Source organism: Barbus barbus (assembly GCF_936440315.1).
Source record: "Barbus barbus genome assembly, chromosome: 47".
Taxonomy (NCBI): domain Eukaryota; kingdom Metazoa; phylum Chordata; class Actinopteri; order Cypriniformes; family Cyprinidae; genus Barbus; species Barbus barbus.
Genome location: NC_136725.1, coordinates 19,903,983 through 19,919,905, shown reverse-complemented (window position 1 = coordinate 19,919,905; position 15,923 = coordinate 19,903,983). Strand labels below are relative to the sequence as shown.

The 15,923-nt window shown below is 36.0% G+C and overlaps 1 protein-coding gene across 2 annotated transcripts in view; it reads left to right on the top strand.

The window, feature by feature from the left end:
* LOC306865428 (single-stranded DNA-binding protein 2) overlaps window positions 1-15,923 on the top strand; it is a 75,869-nt gene that overhangs the window by 55,726 nt on the left and 4,220 nt on the right. For both annotated transcript variants that reach the window (XM_079410012.1, XM_079410013.1), the window contains 7 exons: window positions 11,626-11,685; window positions 12,042-12,108; window positions 13,654-13,724; window positions 13,974-14,041; window positions 14,148-14,193; window positions 14,331-14,366; window positions 15,554-15,608. In XM_079410012.1, the coding sequence (XP_079266138.1) occupies window positions 11,626-11,685; window positions 12,042-12,108; window positions 13,654-13,724; window positions 13,974-14,041; window positions 14,148-14,193; window positions 14,331-14,366; window positions 15,554-15,608 (403 nt within the window). The remainder of the gene's footprint in view (window positions 1-11,625; window positions 11,686-12,041; window positions 12,109-13,653; window positions 13,725-13,973; window positions 14,042-14,147; window positions 14,194-14,330; window positions 14,367-15,553; window positions 15,609-15,923) is intronic.

The window sequence follows — 15,923 nt, the reverse complement described above, 5'->3', positions numbered from 1 at the left end:
TACATATAGTCCACAAGAGAAAATAATAGTTGGATTTTTTTAAAATGACCCCGTTCAAAAGTTTGATTCTTAATACTGTGAATCAATCTGAATGATCCACAGCTGTGTTTTTTTTAGTGATAGTTGTTCATGAGTCCCTTGTTTGTCCTGAACAGTTAAACTGCCTGCTGTTCTCCAGAAAAATCCTTCAGCTCCCACAAATTCTTTGGTTTTCCAGCATTTTTGTGTATTTGAACCCTTCCCAACATTGACTGTATGATTTTGAGATGCATCTTTCCACACGGAGGACAACTGAGGGACTCATATGTAACTATTACAGAAGATTCAAACACTCACTGATGCTCCAGAAGGAAAAACCATGCATTAAGAGCCGGGGCGTGAAAACTTCATGTCCATCATGTCAACTAAACATTCGAACATGATGTGATTTTTCTTAAGGCTCACGCAGTCATAAACTAGCCCTGTATGAACTTGAGCCTGTGGGGGTTTTCCTCCTGGTAGTTTGCATGCGAGTCAAATTGCACAGGCTCAGAGTGACTGAAAAACTCCTGTGTGCTCTCACTTCTCTTCAGCCAACTCTTCAGATCTTTGACTTTACCTGGATCTTGTCCACATCTTTCACTGGATTTTAAGATGAAGGTATCTTTGAATCATTTTAATTCTGTCTCTGTGAGCCATAACAACGTGTTAAAATCCCTCAGACATTAACATGGCTGACAGTGATAGAACACACACCTGTGGCTTTTTTTCTGAAAGGCTGAACCGTTTTGCACGCGGTGCGATTGTGAAGTCCACTTCAGACAAAATTACTGTGCTCTGAATTCTCAAAAGAGAGGTTTTCTTCTCAAAAGCACGACCTTTGTCCAGCGCGACTCCAAATAAAGTGTGGTGTGTTTTCATTTTGATCTGTTGTGGCTGTTTGTGGCCTTGAAGGAAAGATGTGCAGATGCGACGTGATGCTTTGACCTAGATTCACCGAACACTCTATCCAAGGAGAATGGAAACATCCTCTAGAGTCTGTTTACCGCCGCAGTTTGTGTAACTCAACACCTGTTGACATATGAGGCATTGCTTTAGACAAAGAGTTCTTATGAGGCAGAGCGGCCCCGTCAGCTTAAAGAGCGCTCGTAAAGCAGCCGTCTTTGTGCGTAACGTCACCATGCTAAGGAGCTGTGGTATTTGACGCCCAGTGTGTTGTAATTGGTTTGATTAAGAGCGACAGGATTCCAGCAGTGTGACTGACTGAAGCAGATCTCCAAGCGTGTGGCGGGGGGCACAGGAATCCCCTGCAGATCGCTAATGGTGCTCGTCTAATAGAACGATAAGCTAAGAAGATCAAATCATCTTTCTTAAGTGGCTCAACAAAGGCTCATCTGCCTCCTGCGGTTTCTGACGGGAACAGTCTGTCTTTGTAGTCAACATTTGAGTTTGCGGCGTGTGTAGAGTCGCACGATCATCGCAGGGTTAAATAAAACTACACAAAAAAGGAATTCATTGTTTTAAATGAAATAAACAGTTGCTGAAATAAAACATATATAAAAAATGTTACAATAAAGTAATAAAACTTAATTTCAGCTAGTCAAGACAACTGCATATATACATTACATTTCATTTTGTATAATTATTTTGTATAATTTTTATATATGCATTATTTTTGAAACCTCATATTAATGCTGGACAATTTAGCGAACTGAAAAAAATGTAAAAGATGCTGAAAAATATAAAAGAAACATTTGATTTTGCTCTGTGTTCACAGTTGCAAGATTGTTGCAGGGTTGTTATTGTTAACTAAATAAAAAAAACCTTGCAATTAAATTAAATAAAAAAACTGCAGTAAAATAAAATATACAAAATGTTTAATTAATTTTATTTTATATAAATTGTATATACGTTAATTTTATGTAGAATTCTTTCATATTATTAGTATCAAATTCTTCCCCGCAAAAAATAAAAATGAACAGTTTTGAAAAAATATAAAAGATATATTTTATTTATTTATATTTTACTCTGTGTACACCATTGCATGATTGTTTCAGGGTTATTATTGCAAACTAAAACTAAAACAATTGTTACTTAAAAGTTACCTGAAAGAAAAGAAAATATAAGCTTATTTTATTGCATATATACTTTACTTTTATGTATAATTCTTTTTTATTTTTTTATCTAACATCTTTAAAAAAAATATATTATTACTATTATCTAAATTAAAAAAATAAATCTCATTTTTATTTTCAAGTAAAATTATAGTATAAGTGCTAAAATTATACTAAATATAGTAAAACTAATAAATAAAAATGAATAAATACCAAATAGGCATATTTAAAAATGAAATATAATAGTATATCAGTGATACTAATATAACACAGGATTTTGTATGTTAAAGGAATAGTTCACTCCCAAATGGATTTTTTTTGTAATTTACCCGGTTTGACTTTATTTCTTCTGTGGAGCACAAATGAAGATCTATTGCAGAGCATCCAGAGTGCTCTTTTCCATAATGGTGGCTGTCAAGCTCAAAAAAAACGTTCCACGGAAGAAAGAAAATCATACGGGTTCTGAACGACATGAGGGTGAGTAAATGATGACAGAATCCTCATTTCTTGTTTTGGTGAGCTAACCCTTTAAAGTACGTTGGCCATGTGTTAGCGGAGTGCTGTAGCGTTACAGATGAGCTTCAGGCCAGCAGGAGGGCTCTGGGATCACACATGCGCGGAACGAGCTGGAGGATGTTGAAGTCGAGATGATTCCAGGGGAACGAGAGCAGAAGAGCAGCAGATGCATTATTAAAGGCGCTGCATCCGCATTCCGCTCCATTCCTGCCTCTCATCTTTAACTTTCTCTACACTCCCACTCTCTCCTCTCTAAGAACACTGAGGCGTGTCATTTCTCACTCAAAGATGCTATTGTCCCCCGAGACGTCCTGTCCTGCCCTTAAAATGTGTTCTCAAAGCAACACCTAACTCCCAGCTGGCCCTCGCCCTCCAGTGCCCCGAGACTGATGGCATGACCTAATATTACTTTTTCTCTTGGAAACAGTGTGTGCATCTCTATTAAAGATGGAATAATATTTATATATATTTTTAATGCCTGAACATAGTGTAAGAACTATATGTTGAAATATAAATGATCCGTTATTGTCATTTGTAGTCAAGCAAACTATGCTATATTTGTGCTTAAGTGCGATAATTATTGTATCTCAACAGTAACGATTAACCAGTGGGTGCGTTTCCATTACAGATTTGTGCAAAACTTTTATGATATTTTATAAATAACTATTGCAAAATGGCAGTGTTTCTATTAACCAATGTTATGCGACTAAAACGTAATTATCCATCCAAGAATTAATACCAAGGCAAGCTCCTTAAACTTGAGAGTTGCCGCATATGAGATGTTTCTTGTTAAAGAATGTGACTTTTATATACACCAGGTGACCTGTAAATGTGAAAAAACTGTTTTCATTGCAGTTTTGCGATTGGCGAATTGCCTGAAATACCACCTCATGCGAGCGTAAAAAAACTTTTTCCGCAATATATGGGAGTTTTTGCAAAATTTACGTGTTTGTATTAGGCGTATTTTCAATTTGCAATTTCAGTTTGTGCAATATGAAGGGTAATAGAAACGCAGCTAATGTTTTTAACAAATAGCAGAGTAGTGTGTCAAAACATTAGAGTAATATTATGAGGTATGAATGTCATTTCACTTTCTCTCATACAATGGATTTGGAAGTCATTTATTTTTAGTGGATTGTAGTAAAATAGTTTGTTTAATGAATTGGTTCATTCAAAATGAATGAAAAAAATTACTCCTCGATTCTGCAAAGGGACTGTAAAGGTTTATTGTGATTATTCAGTAATTACATATTGTATATACTGTATGTATATCTTTGTGTTGTGTGTGTATACACACAAATGGTTTTATATATATATTATATATATATATATATATTAGGGCTGGGTAAGTTAACACGTTATCGCAAAATTAATCTCTTCCAACCGAGCCAGGGACGGCTATATGAACTGGAGTGATTGATCACACAAGTCAAACGAACCGGGCTTTGGGGGTCAAAAGCGCTCGTGCACGGTTAAGGTTGCCTAGTGTGAGTACACCCTAATTCTCCCGCATCCCGCACACACGAGTCTCTGTCCGCCCACGTCCGATTAACACACAAAAAAACAACTTTTAGTCGTTGCCCAGCACTAACTGTTGTTCAAAGTCATCATGACATGACCACTTTTTTTCTTTCATGATGTGATGTATATGTTTCTGAGAGAAACCACTTTTGTTCATCAGAAATTGATTGGATCATGATCATTGGATTATCAGTTTCAAGGGCAGAGCAAGTTATGTTTTAAAGAATCTTGTACAACCCCAATTCCAGAGAAGTTGGGACATTTTGTAAAATGCAATAAAATCAAGAATCTGTAATTTGTTCGGTCTCTTTAACTTTTATTTAATTGATAAAAGAACAAAGAAAAGATTTCCAAAGTTTTCACTGGAATTTAGATTTTGATGGCTGCAACACATTCCAGAAAGGTTGGGACAGAGGCATGTTTAATACTGTGTCACATCAACGGTCCTTTTAATTACAATGTTTAATTGTTTAGGAATTGAGGATACTAATTGTTAAAGTTCTGCAAGTAAATGTTTGTCCAGTCTGGCTTGATACAAGACTTCAGATGCTCAGTAGTCTGTGATTGTCATTGTCTGATTCTCCTTTTCATGATGAGCCATACATTTTCAATAGGAGACAGATCTGCTGGCCGGTCTAGCACATTCACTCTGTCTACAAAACCACACTGTTGTAGCACATGCAGAATGAGAGCTGGCATTGTCTTGATCTAATAACATGGACTTACCATGAAACGCACCATCTTGATGGCAGTATATGTCTCTGTACTATCCCAGTATATGCCTCATGTCAATGGTACCTTCGCACATATGCCAGTCACCCATGCCGTTTGCACCTCCATACCATGACGGTATTTGTTTTTACATTTGCTTTTGCTTCTGTCGCTATAATGAAAGTCTGGATGGTTCCTTTGGTCTTTGGGACTGAGAACTCGAAATCCATTTTTCCCAGAAACAAGTTCAAATATGGACTCATCTGAGTACAGCACGCATTTCCACTGTCTTTTTGACTATCTGAGATGATTTCCAGCACAGGCAGACCTGGCAGCATCTCTGCATAGAATTGATGTGTAGAGTAACAGATATTCAAGTTGCATTTCTTGATGCAGCGGCAGACTGTGGTAAATGACTGCGGTTTTCTGAAGTACTCCTGAGCCCATGTGGCTATATTTAACACCGCAGCATGGAGGTTTCTTATGCAATGCCGTCTGAGGGCTCAAAGGTCAAGCACATTCAACTGAGCTTTCCTGCCTTGCCCTACATGTACTGTGATTTCTCTGGATTCCCTGAATCTTTTCACAATATTATGTATGGTACTTGGTGAAAGACCTAAATTCTTGATCTAAATGTGATTTTCGATTTGTTTAACACTTCTCTCGTTAAATTTGGCACAAAGTGATGAGCCATGATCCAGCTTTGCTTGCAAAGACTGAAATGCTCCTTTTATACCCAAACATGATACCTTGACCTATTACCAATTCACCTGCTTACTGTGAACTGTTTCAAAACAGTTTGAAGATATTCTATAACCTTTTCATTTTACCTCTGTCCCAACTTTTTTGGAGTGTGTTGCAGCCGTCAAAAACTAAATTTGTTCATATTTACAAAATACATTTACGTTAGTCAGTGAAAACTTTGGAAAGTTTGTACTTTTGTCAATTAAATAAAAGTTAAAGAGAATGAACAAATCACAGATTCTTGATTTTATTGCATTTTACAAAATGTCCCTGGAATTGGGGTTGTAGTTTGAAAGTAGCTTCCCGAGCACCGCTGTGCCATGTGGTCAGACGAGGACAAGCCTTTAATCTTTAAACTCGGTATGAAGACATCCACAGATCCATCGGGCTTGTAAAGTGAATGCAGGCTGTTGTGAATGCATATATATGAGATCTGCGGTGGAAGTTTCAGTAATTCAGGCAGATGGTTTGTCAGTCAGGTGTTCTGCAGCTCACTGTCTACTGCAGCACATCTGCCTGTGCTGGCAGAAACACTCATTATATCATCCAATTCATAAACTTTATTCCTGGCTTTCAGCTTAAAGTATTGAGACTTTAAAGTGCCATCTGCTTAATCCATGTTTAATCAGCAAATGCAATCAGAATGTGTATGTTGATGCATAAATATATACATATTAATATACTGTATATACAAAATAGAACATCTGTGATGAGACATGCTGTTAGCGTTGCGGCATTGTTGGGGTTTTAATGATGGAAAATATGATAAATGTATAGCTCACTGGTGCTGAGCGTTTCAAGTAAGTTTTTCTGTTGTTTTGTCTTTGTCGTAGTGATTGAGCCTCTGCAAAAGTCTTTGTCTGATTTCCAACAGACCTTAGATCAAACAGGGAAGTTTAGCGTAACAGTGCCCCCCAAAGGCCCGAGAGTCACATAACACTGTCGCTTTCACTAACTTCACTTGTCTTATCATTTTTGCTTAATGTATTTTAATCAACTGGTGATTTTTAGTGGCTGTATTAAGTCTGTTCATTAATATGACCATGTTCCATTAACGCGTCTTAAAGCACCACAGTACTTTTTCTTCATTTTGAACATTATATCTATTGTTGTATCATTTCAAACCTTCCTTCATTGTAATTTTTTGCTGAAAAATGAGCTTGAGCTATTTTTATTTGAATCTAACATTGTGACTTTCATGCAACTTAAAGGGAAAGTTCAGCCAAAATTACAATTCTGTCATCATTTACTCATCGTCGTGTTATTGCAAACCTGTATGAGTTTTTCTTCTGCTGAACCCAAAAGAAGATATTTTGAAGAATGTGGGTAACCCAACAGTTGACGGTAGCCATTGACTTCCATACTATGAGAAAAAATACTGTGGAAGTCAATGGATACGTCAACTGTTTGTTTAACCCCATTCTTCAAAATATCATCTTTTTTCTGAACAGAAGAAAGAAACTCCTACAGGTTTGGTACTACGTGAGGGTGAGTAAATAATGACAGAATTTGAACTGTCCTATTAAGTGTCTAAATACATTTTTGCATCACTTTGCACTCTCTGGATATCCGTGATTTGTCTCTTTGCCTTCTACGGAGCGGCACAGGAGAGTGTCCAGCACTTAATATTTCATGCGCGTAATTTGATGTAACTTGATAACAGAGAGAGATGGTACAGCAGCAGTGCTGGAGGCCTTAGAGATCCACGTCCTGCTGATTACAGTCAGAGTGAAGCATGCTGGGTATTACTCTACTCTGAGTGTGAGATACTGCTCTTCCACCAGACTAATGGAGATGATTTACCCTAGGGATGCTTCAACTCGCTCTGGAGTTCTCAGTCTTTATACGTGGGTTTTTGCAGGAGCTAAGCAATGATGTGCCAGACTTGCAGACAGAAGGACTTTCAGTGGATATGCTGGGTCTAAAAGCTTGTCACTGGGGCAGAACTTGCAACGGTACACCCACTGTACCCTTTAACATCAGCCAGAAACGTATTTATACCTAATCTACCCATAGAGGGGACATTTCAGGGCCTTATGGATGATTATTAAGAGTGCAGCAGGTGTAGCTTTGAGCTGACCATTGTTGATGGTATGTCAAGTTTGTTTGTTCGTTCATTAATTTATTCATGCATTCACTAATTATCCATATCATGCTTTTTCATTATTTGCTCATAGTTTTTACTTTTATTACTACTTGGGAATAGGCAATATAATGATATTTCTGTATTGCAAAAATCATTTTTAAGAGTGCATTGATATATTGATATGTATTTTATTGTTATTATATTATGCATCTTAATAGTATAATGTTAAGGTTGAATGATAGGTATATGTTATATTATATTGTGTAATATATACATTAATTTTGAAAGAATTCTAGATTGAAAGAATACTTAAAAATAAACACAAACTTGTATAGATTAATAATATTAGTTGTCATTTATTGACCAGTTATCTGCCCATATTTCTATAGTATGTCAATGCATCCTTAATATCATTCTCTGATGCATGTTCACTTTATTTCATTAATAAGTTGTAAAAATAGACTAGTCTGCAGGCACGTACGGACACGCTCAAAATTCCAGCCTTAAGCCGGATCACCTTCTTTGTGCCTTTTTTTTTGCCAAAACCTGTTAGAGAGATGAATGATTGTGCCGGTGTGTTATTTTTAGAAAGCTTAAGCCATGAATTATGCAGTGGACAGATATTAGATTAGATGAATGGCTTTTAGATATTAGACCTGGGCAGGTATTCATGAAACATCATAGACTTGAGTGTGTTTGTGGTCAGTGGCGGTATATATGTATACAGTACTTTGAGGGATTTGGGTCTTGATCAGCATGGCTTGTAACCTGAGGGTAGTAAACATGGGCTGAGAATGTACTGTCTGCTGCTTCTACCTGTAAGGAGACCTTTCTATTCACCTCGGTGAAGTCCACAGACCTCACTCATCTATTATTAAAGAGGACAAATGCAGACCTCTCACCTCGGTCCATAATTAATCAGAGACTGAGGTGTGCAGGGCCGCGGAGAGCATGTCAGACAGCACTGAGCAACTGAGCCCGGTCCCTGAGTGGATGTAGTGCTTCTCACATACTCTTACTGTGATCCAGCTCCCGCCAGAGAGACAGGCACACAGCACTCTTTCTAGTCTAGGTACATCATGATCCAGATTTCAGCAGTCAGAGATCTCAAACCTCTGTTATCAAATTCTTCAGGAATTGTTATACTCTCAATATTATGGAGCTATGATCAAACTGTATGTATCTGAGACCATGTTGAGACTTCCATAAAACATAACTTAGAACTCCAATAATTCTTCTGAGCAATACAACTATCAAAAAGTGTGCAAATTCTACAATGACTTTAGAGGGTTGTTAATATATATACATTAGTGCTGTCAAACGATTATTCACGATTAATCGCATCCAAAATAAAAGTTTTTGTTTACATAATATGAGTGTGTGCTGTGTATATTTATTTATATATTTATTTAGAAAAATATGTTATCTTTATATATTAAATATATTTATATGTAATATAAAATATATTAATATAAATGTATATACATGTAAATATTTTCAAAATATATACTGTATGTTTGTGTATTTATTTATATATACACATAATAAATAAACAGTACACACTCATATTATGTAAACAGAAACTTTTATTTTGGATGCGATGAATTGCAATTAATTGTTTGACAGCACTAAGACACACACACACACACACACACACACACACACATACACACATATATATATATATATATATATATATATATATATGTATGTATGTATGTATGACTCTATTACAAATAAAGAAAAGCTAAACATTAATAAACATTTAAGTGTGTGTGTGTGTGGTTAATCATGGATTTTAATCTATTTATTAAAATTATTAAACATGTTTATTCATCTATTTATTTATCTGTTTATATATTTTAAAAAGTTTTCCATTGAAATTTCTGTGGTGATTATAGTATTTTTATTCTTATCTACAAAATATAATTTATCTAGATTTTGATCGTGTGCAACTTTGTGAGAGAACTGTTCTTTTGAATTAATTCAGTCAAATTATTCTGAATGATTCATTAGTGAATCAGTGTGAATCAAAATGATTTTAACATATTCAGCAATCACAAATGACACAAATTTCCAATCTGAAATCTGATAAAGTAATAGATCATGTCAGTATTTATGTTTTATCGATGCATTGGCTGATGTGAATCCTAACGGAAAGTGCTCAAGCAGCCTGCTGTTGCTATGGTTACTTGCTAAAATGATCACGACTCATGAAAATCCACACTCTGAATCTGAACTTACTCTTACTTTTGTGTTTGTTGAAATGTTCCTCATGCAGTATGAAGAATTAAACATGTTGTGTGTCTGCTTTTGAAGACCCTCAACCTTTTGTTTGGACTTCTTCAGCGCTTCTGTAATTCTGGCTGTATTTTATAAGAGATGCACACATATAGAAATGTGACTGAAAATGCATTGTGTTCAGGGCACAGCATCATCTCTCCACGTTTGCGTTCCCTTTGATGAACAAAGAGCTGCATTTTCATGAAAACCCGGTGAAGATGTCCAATTTTCACATCATAATGACTGACTCTGAATGAACCTCTTATTGCCCTTAATTATCGATAGATGTTGGCCCAAAAACAAATTGGCCACTCGTCTGAGCTTTGATCTCTGAAATGAGACGTGACCACCAAAGTCTTGTGAACTAATCAATAGACACCTTTTAAGTGCCCCTATTATGAATTTTTGAAAATGAGCTTTCATGCAGTGTGTAACACAGCTCTAAGTGAATGAAAACATCCTGCAAAGTTTTAAATCTGAAAGTGCACCGTGTATAAAGTTATTGTCTCTCAAAAGAAAGAGTCGACTCTGAATCATTGAAACGAGTTTTTAAAACAAATCCCAAGCCGTTTCATGTTGAAGTCAACATTAAATATTAGCATATTGCCCGCCCACTTGTTGCGTGTGCAGACCTGGGAAAACTTGGATTTTGGCGTTGGTCTGATTGAAAATTGATCACAAACACTGCTTTTAATGAAATCGACCAATCACCGCAGATTAGCGTCACGCAAAGGAGGGGTTTGGAAAAATGAATCGTTGAGCGAATCGTTTGGGAGCCTTGCATGCATATCAACCTGTTGTTGGAGACTCCTAAAACTGAAATATGAACCTTTCATAACCCATAATAGGGGCACTTTAACAGGGATGCATCACTACACACACACACACACACACACATATAATGTAAAACAACAGATTTTATATATTAATTCATTCTACTACTTTTTAATCTTTAAAGAAACCTGAAAAACATGCATCATGGTTTCCACAAAAATATTAAGCAGCACAGTGTTTTCAACATTGATAATAATCAGAAATGTTTCTTGAGCAGCAAATCAGCATATTAGCATGATTTCTGAAGATCATGTGACACTGAAGACTGGAGTAATGATGCTGAAAATACAGCTGCGCATCACAGGAATAAATTACATGTTAAGATATATTCAATTAGAAAACAGTTATTTTCAATTGCAATGATGTTTCAGAAAATGTCTGTTTTTACTTTGTTTGCATAAGAGACTTTCTTCAAAAACATCAAAAAATCTGACCGACCCAGCCGTTTGTTCTGTAGTGTATATATAGGGATGTTTTCTTGAGCCTTCTCGTCTTAGATACATGTGGTATGTTTACTTTGTCATCAAGGGTTTTTTTTAATCTTACCTCAGATGTGGAGGTGGAAATGGCCTCGTTCGGTTGGATGCTTGGAAATAATTGTTTTCTGTTCTCCTGAGACTTCCTCGGTGCTATTGATTTGCTCCAGCTTTAAGTAAATGCCCCCAGAGCTGAAGTAAAGCTAGTTCACTGTGTACTGATCTTAGTTCAGTACGGTCACTGCTGGCTATCTAGCTGGTGCTTTAGTGACTGTTAGAGGAATGTTACTCAATTTTGATTTTATGCTGACTTTCGAGTAGGAAGTTGCTGATTTCACGTGATATCTCTTCTTTTTTCTAGCCTTTCATGTCATCACGTTATCCTGGCGGCCCCAGACCTCCTCTCAGAATACCCAACCAGGTGCTTTTCCATTTCAATTTAGTTTTAATACACAATGCCAGATCAATATAGAAATACAAACTCATAATGGAGTGATTGGAGCTTTAAATGTTTTATTTTAGTCTTGTCTAATTGACTTGCTGTGAGTCATGCAAGGACTTTTCAGCCAAGACTAATATTTCCCTCGTATAATATCTTTTTTTCCTATTCCTGTCGCTTAAGGCTACGCATTTTATTTCCAGTCAGACTGCATGAATGTGATATTTTGGGTCCTGATCTAATGTCATAGCCCAAGGGCACCTAATGGGCCTTATCTACTCCTGCTTGGAAGATGTTGACGAGTGTATGTTAATTTGTACTGTATCTTACTGGTTCAGGCGTTAGGTGGAGTCCCTGGAAACCAGCCGTTATTACCCAGTGGCATGGACCCATCGAGACAACAAGGTTTGCTTGCAATTAAACCTTACAATGTGAATCTCACAAAAATATCTGGGTCATATTTAACACCTGAATCAAAATGAAAAATAAATTGTATTTTACATAAAGAAAACGAAGCCTATTTTAGGACCATTTTGTCCATGATGACATTATTTTCATAACAATTAAGCACTTTTCCCCCAGAATTCTCATTATCGTAATGTGGGGGAAAATCTCATTCTCATTATGGTAATTCAGTAATGAAAATCAAGTCTGGACAAATGATTGTTTTATTTTTTAATCATCATAAATTAAATATTTCCATGCTGTTTAAATACGTTTTAATGTGTTTTTGTATTTTTCCATATTATAGTAATGAGTTGATTGATGGTTAATTGTCATGAAAATATTATGATCCTAAATAAAATAGGTCATTTATATATTATATATTATTCTATATTAAATATCCACTTTTATTATTCTAATATGTATATTATTATTATTATGCCACAGCCATATCACCCTGCAGCCCAAGACAGGTTGCCCACTGAAGCTAAGCAGGGTTGAGCCTGGTCAGTACCTGGATGGGAGACCTCCTGGGAAAACTAGGTTGCTGTTGGAAGAGGTGTTAGTGAGGCCAGCAGGGGGTGCTCACCCTGTGGTCTGTGTGGGTCCTAACACCCCGGTATAGTGACGGGGACACTATACTGTAAAAAGCACCGTCTTTCAGATGAGACGTTAAACCGAGGTCCTGACTCTCTGTGGTCACTAAAAATCCCATGGCACTTCTCGTAAAGAGTAGGGGTGTAACCCCGGTGTCCTGGCCAAATTCCCTCCACTGGCCCTTATCAATCATGGCCTCCTAGTAATCCCCATCCACTTGATTGGCTCTATCACTCTCTCCTCTCCACCTGTAGCTGGTGTGTGGTGAGCGCACTGGCGCCGTTGTCCTGTGGCTGCCGTCGCATCATCCAAGTGGATGCTGCACACTGGTGGTGGTTGAGGAGAGACCCCCACATGATTGTAAAGCGCTTTGGGTGTACGGCAATACACAATAAATGCGCTATATAAATGCATCATTCATTCATTCATTATAGTAATAGTGAATATTAATATTCACTATTACTATAAAAAAAATATTTTAATAAATTTGAATTGACAACATTCTTGAAATTTGCCTTTAAAAAAATTTATATATATATATATATATATATATATATATATATATATATATATATATATATATATATATATATATATATATATATATATATACATAAACCATATGTAGCATAATGTACGTAAAACTATTTTTTTTGGAGATGGAATGATTATTTTTCTTAATTTTTTAATCATCAGTTGATTCAGTCATCATAAGAAAAAAAATAAATGGGGTATACAGTATATTTTACCAGGTTAAATATACATTATTATTGTATATTTTATTTTATTTTATTTCTTTAGGGGGGTGAATTTTTTTTACTTTTCTTTTTAAAAATGTTTTGGGCCACTTTCATGAGATTCAACTAATGTGTTTACCACTAATTTCCATCTACTCATTTTATTGGACAGGTCATCCAAATATGGGCGGGGCTATGCAGAGAATGACTCCGCCCAGAGGGATGGTACCTCTTGGGCCACAGGTATGACCATCACACCTGTATGTCTGCATCTCTCATCTGAACTCAGAGGATGCCAAAGCTCAGACAACATACAGAATTACCAAATTTTGCCATAAGTTATTATTAAGGTTCTGCAATATATAAATATATTGTGGAAACTTAATTTCATGTAGAGCTGCTTTGCAACGATTTTTATCGTAAAAAGCACTATACAAATAAACTTGAACTAGGTGCAAAGACACTTCACTACGTTTCTTTCTATTGTTCCAGGCATATGGAGGAGGCATGAGACCACCACTCAATGCTCTTGGGGGTCCTGGGATGCCTGGGATGAATATGTACGTACTTCCTATTACACTAACAAGTACTTGCCTAATAACAAAGATTATTTCCTACTTAGCCGTACAATAGTCAATGAGTACAACACGTCTCTCCCTATTACAGGGGTCCCGGAGGAAGACCGTGGCCAAATCCACCAAATTCCAACTTGGTGAGTCATTTCTCCAATCAGTCGTTGTGAAATGTCAGCCACTACAGCTGTAGGTAAATGTTTGCACTTGAAGAGCATCTGATTTGTTGACATTCTGTCTGTTTTTTCTGTCTGATCGGATCCACGTGGCATTTAAGATCCCGTACTCCTCGGCATCTCCAGGGAGTTATGTGGTAAGTGCTGTGACCCTCTCCATTTACACCAGCCATGAATGCTCATGTCCAGCTGTTAGACATGCATCTGATCGCAGATAGTTCTGTGTACTCAGTCGTGGAAGCCAAGAAATGTTGTCACTAGTCATTACTACAAAATATTTCAATACTGTTTGGTCAAAAGTTTAGAATTAATTTTTTTTTAGCTCACCAAGGCTGCATTTATTTAATCAAAAATACCGCAAAAACAGTAAAATTGTGAAATATTTGTGCAATTTAAAATTGCATTTTACAATATTTTACAATAGACAACAGCTATTTATTTCTGTGTTCAAAGCTGTATTTTCAGCATGATTACTCCAGTCTTCAATGTCACATGATCTTCAGAAATCATTCTAATATACTGATCTGCTGCTCAAGAAACATTTTTCTGATTATTATGATATAATTTTGAAGACTGAAATAGTATTTTCTAGATACATTTATGAGATGCAAAATGACAAACGATTTTAAGTACTGTTTTATGAAAAAAAAAAAATAGGTGAATATTTGCTTAAATTTTGCTTAAAATTAAATACGTTTTTAAAGAATCAAAATTAAGTAAGTCATTTTGCTTCTCTAGCAAATGTATCTTGATCTAAGAATGTTTAGACATTTGTACCAGATATACTAATGTATTATATAATATATTGAATATGTATATTTGTTTAAAGGAGGCACGTAGCTTGTAGAAAGACATCTAAAAAAACTGTTGAAAAATCAAGTGAAAATCCTTCACACAACTAGACATTGCCAGATACATTGAAGCACATTTGAGATACCCAGTGTGATTAAACACTTCATTTTAAGACATTTACACAAGATCTTCTGTTAAACTGCTGTCAGTAACTCCCGGCTGAGATGATTTGTGGAAGGGAAGCTGTGGTAGCTTACTGAAAGCAGCCAGACAAGACGAGCTGCTCGGGAAAGCAGAGCCGAGTCAGCAGAGAGGAGGAGAGATAATTAGATTTGGGAAGAGGGAGGATGAAGCAGATATGCACAGTGCTGACCACAGCAAGGGCCTCAGGCCTTTGTCATGAACCACACACACACACACACAGGACTGTCTTCACATTTACACCTGTACATGCCATAAGTGCAAGCAAATATAACTAATTAATCTGTGTTACATGAGATTAAGAACAATATTTGTCTTCTCTCTTTCTCAGGGTCCACCCGGAGGAGGAGGGCCCCCGGGGACTCCCATCATGCCTAGCCCTGCAGGTGGGACTGCAGAAGATAGTTTTTCATGCAAAGTTTAATTTAATTATGGCTAGATATATTGAGGGGGAAAAATAGAATAAAATGGTATATAATATAAAAAAAAATTTTCACACACACATAAAATATATATATTATATAATATACAGTATAATTTATTTAAAATATTTTCATTTAATGTATTATATTTTTTAATTATAATAATAACATTTTTAAATTATAACTAACAATAACTTTTATTTAAAATTAAATTTTTTAAAATAAAGCAATAAAATATTTAGTTTTATGTACATGTGCATATATATATATATATATATA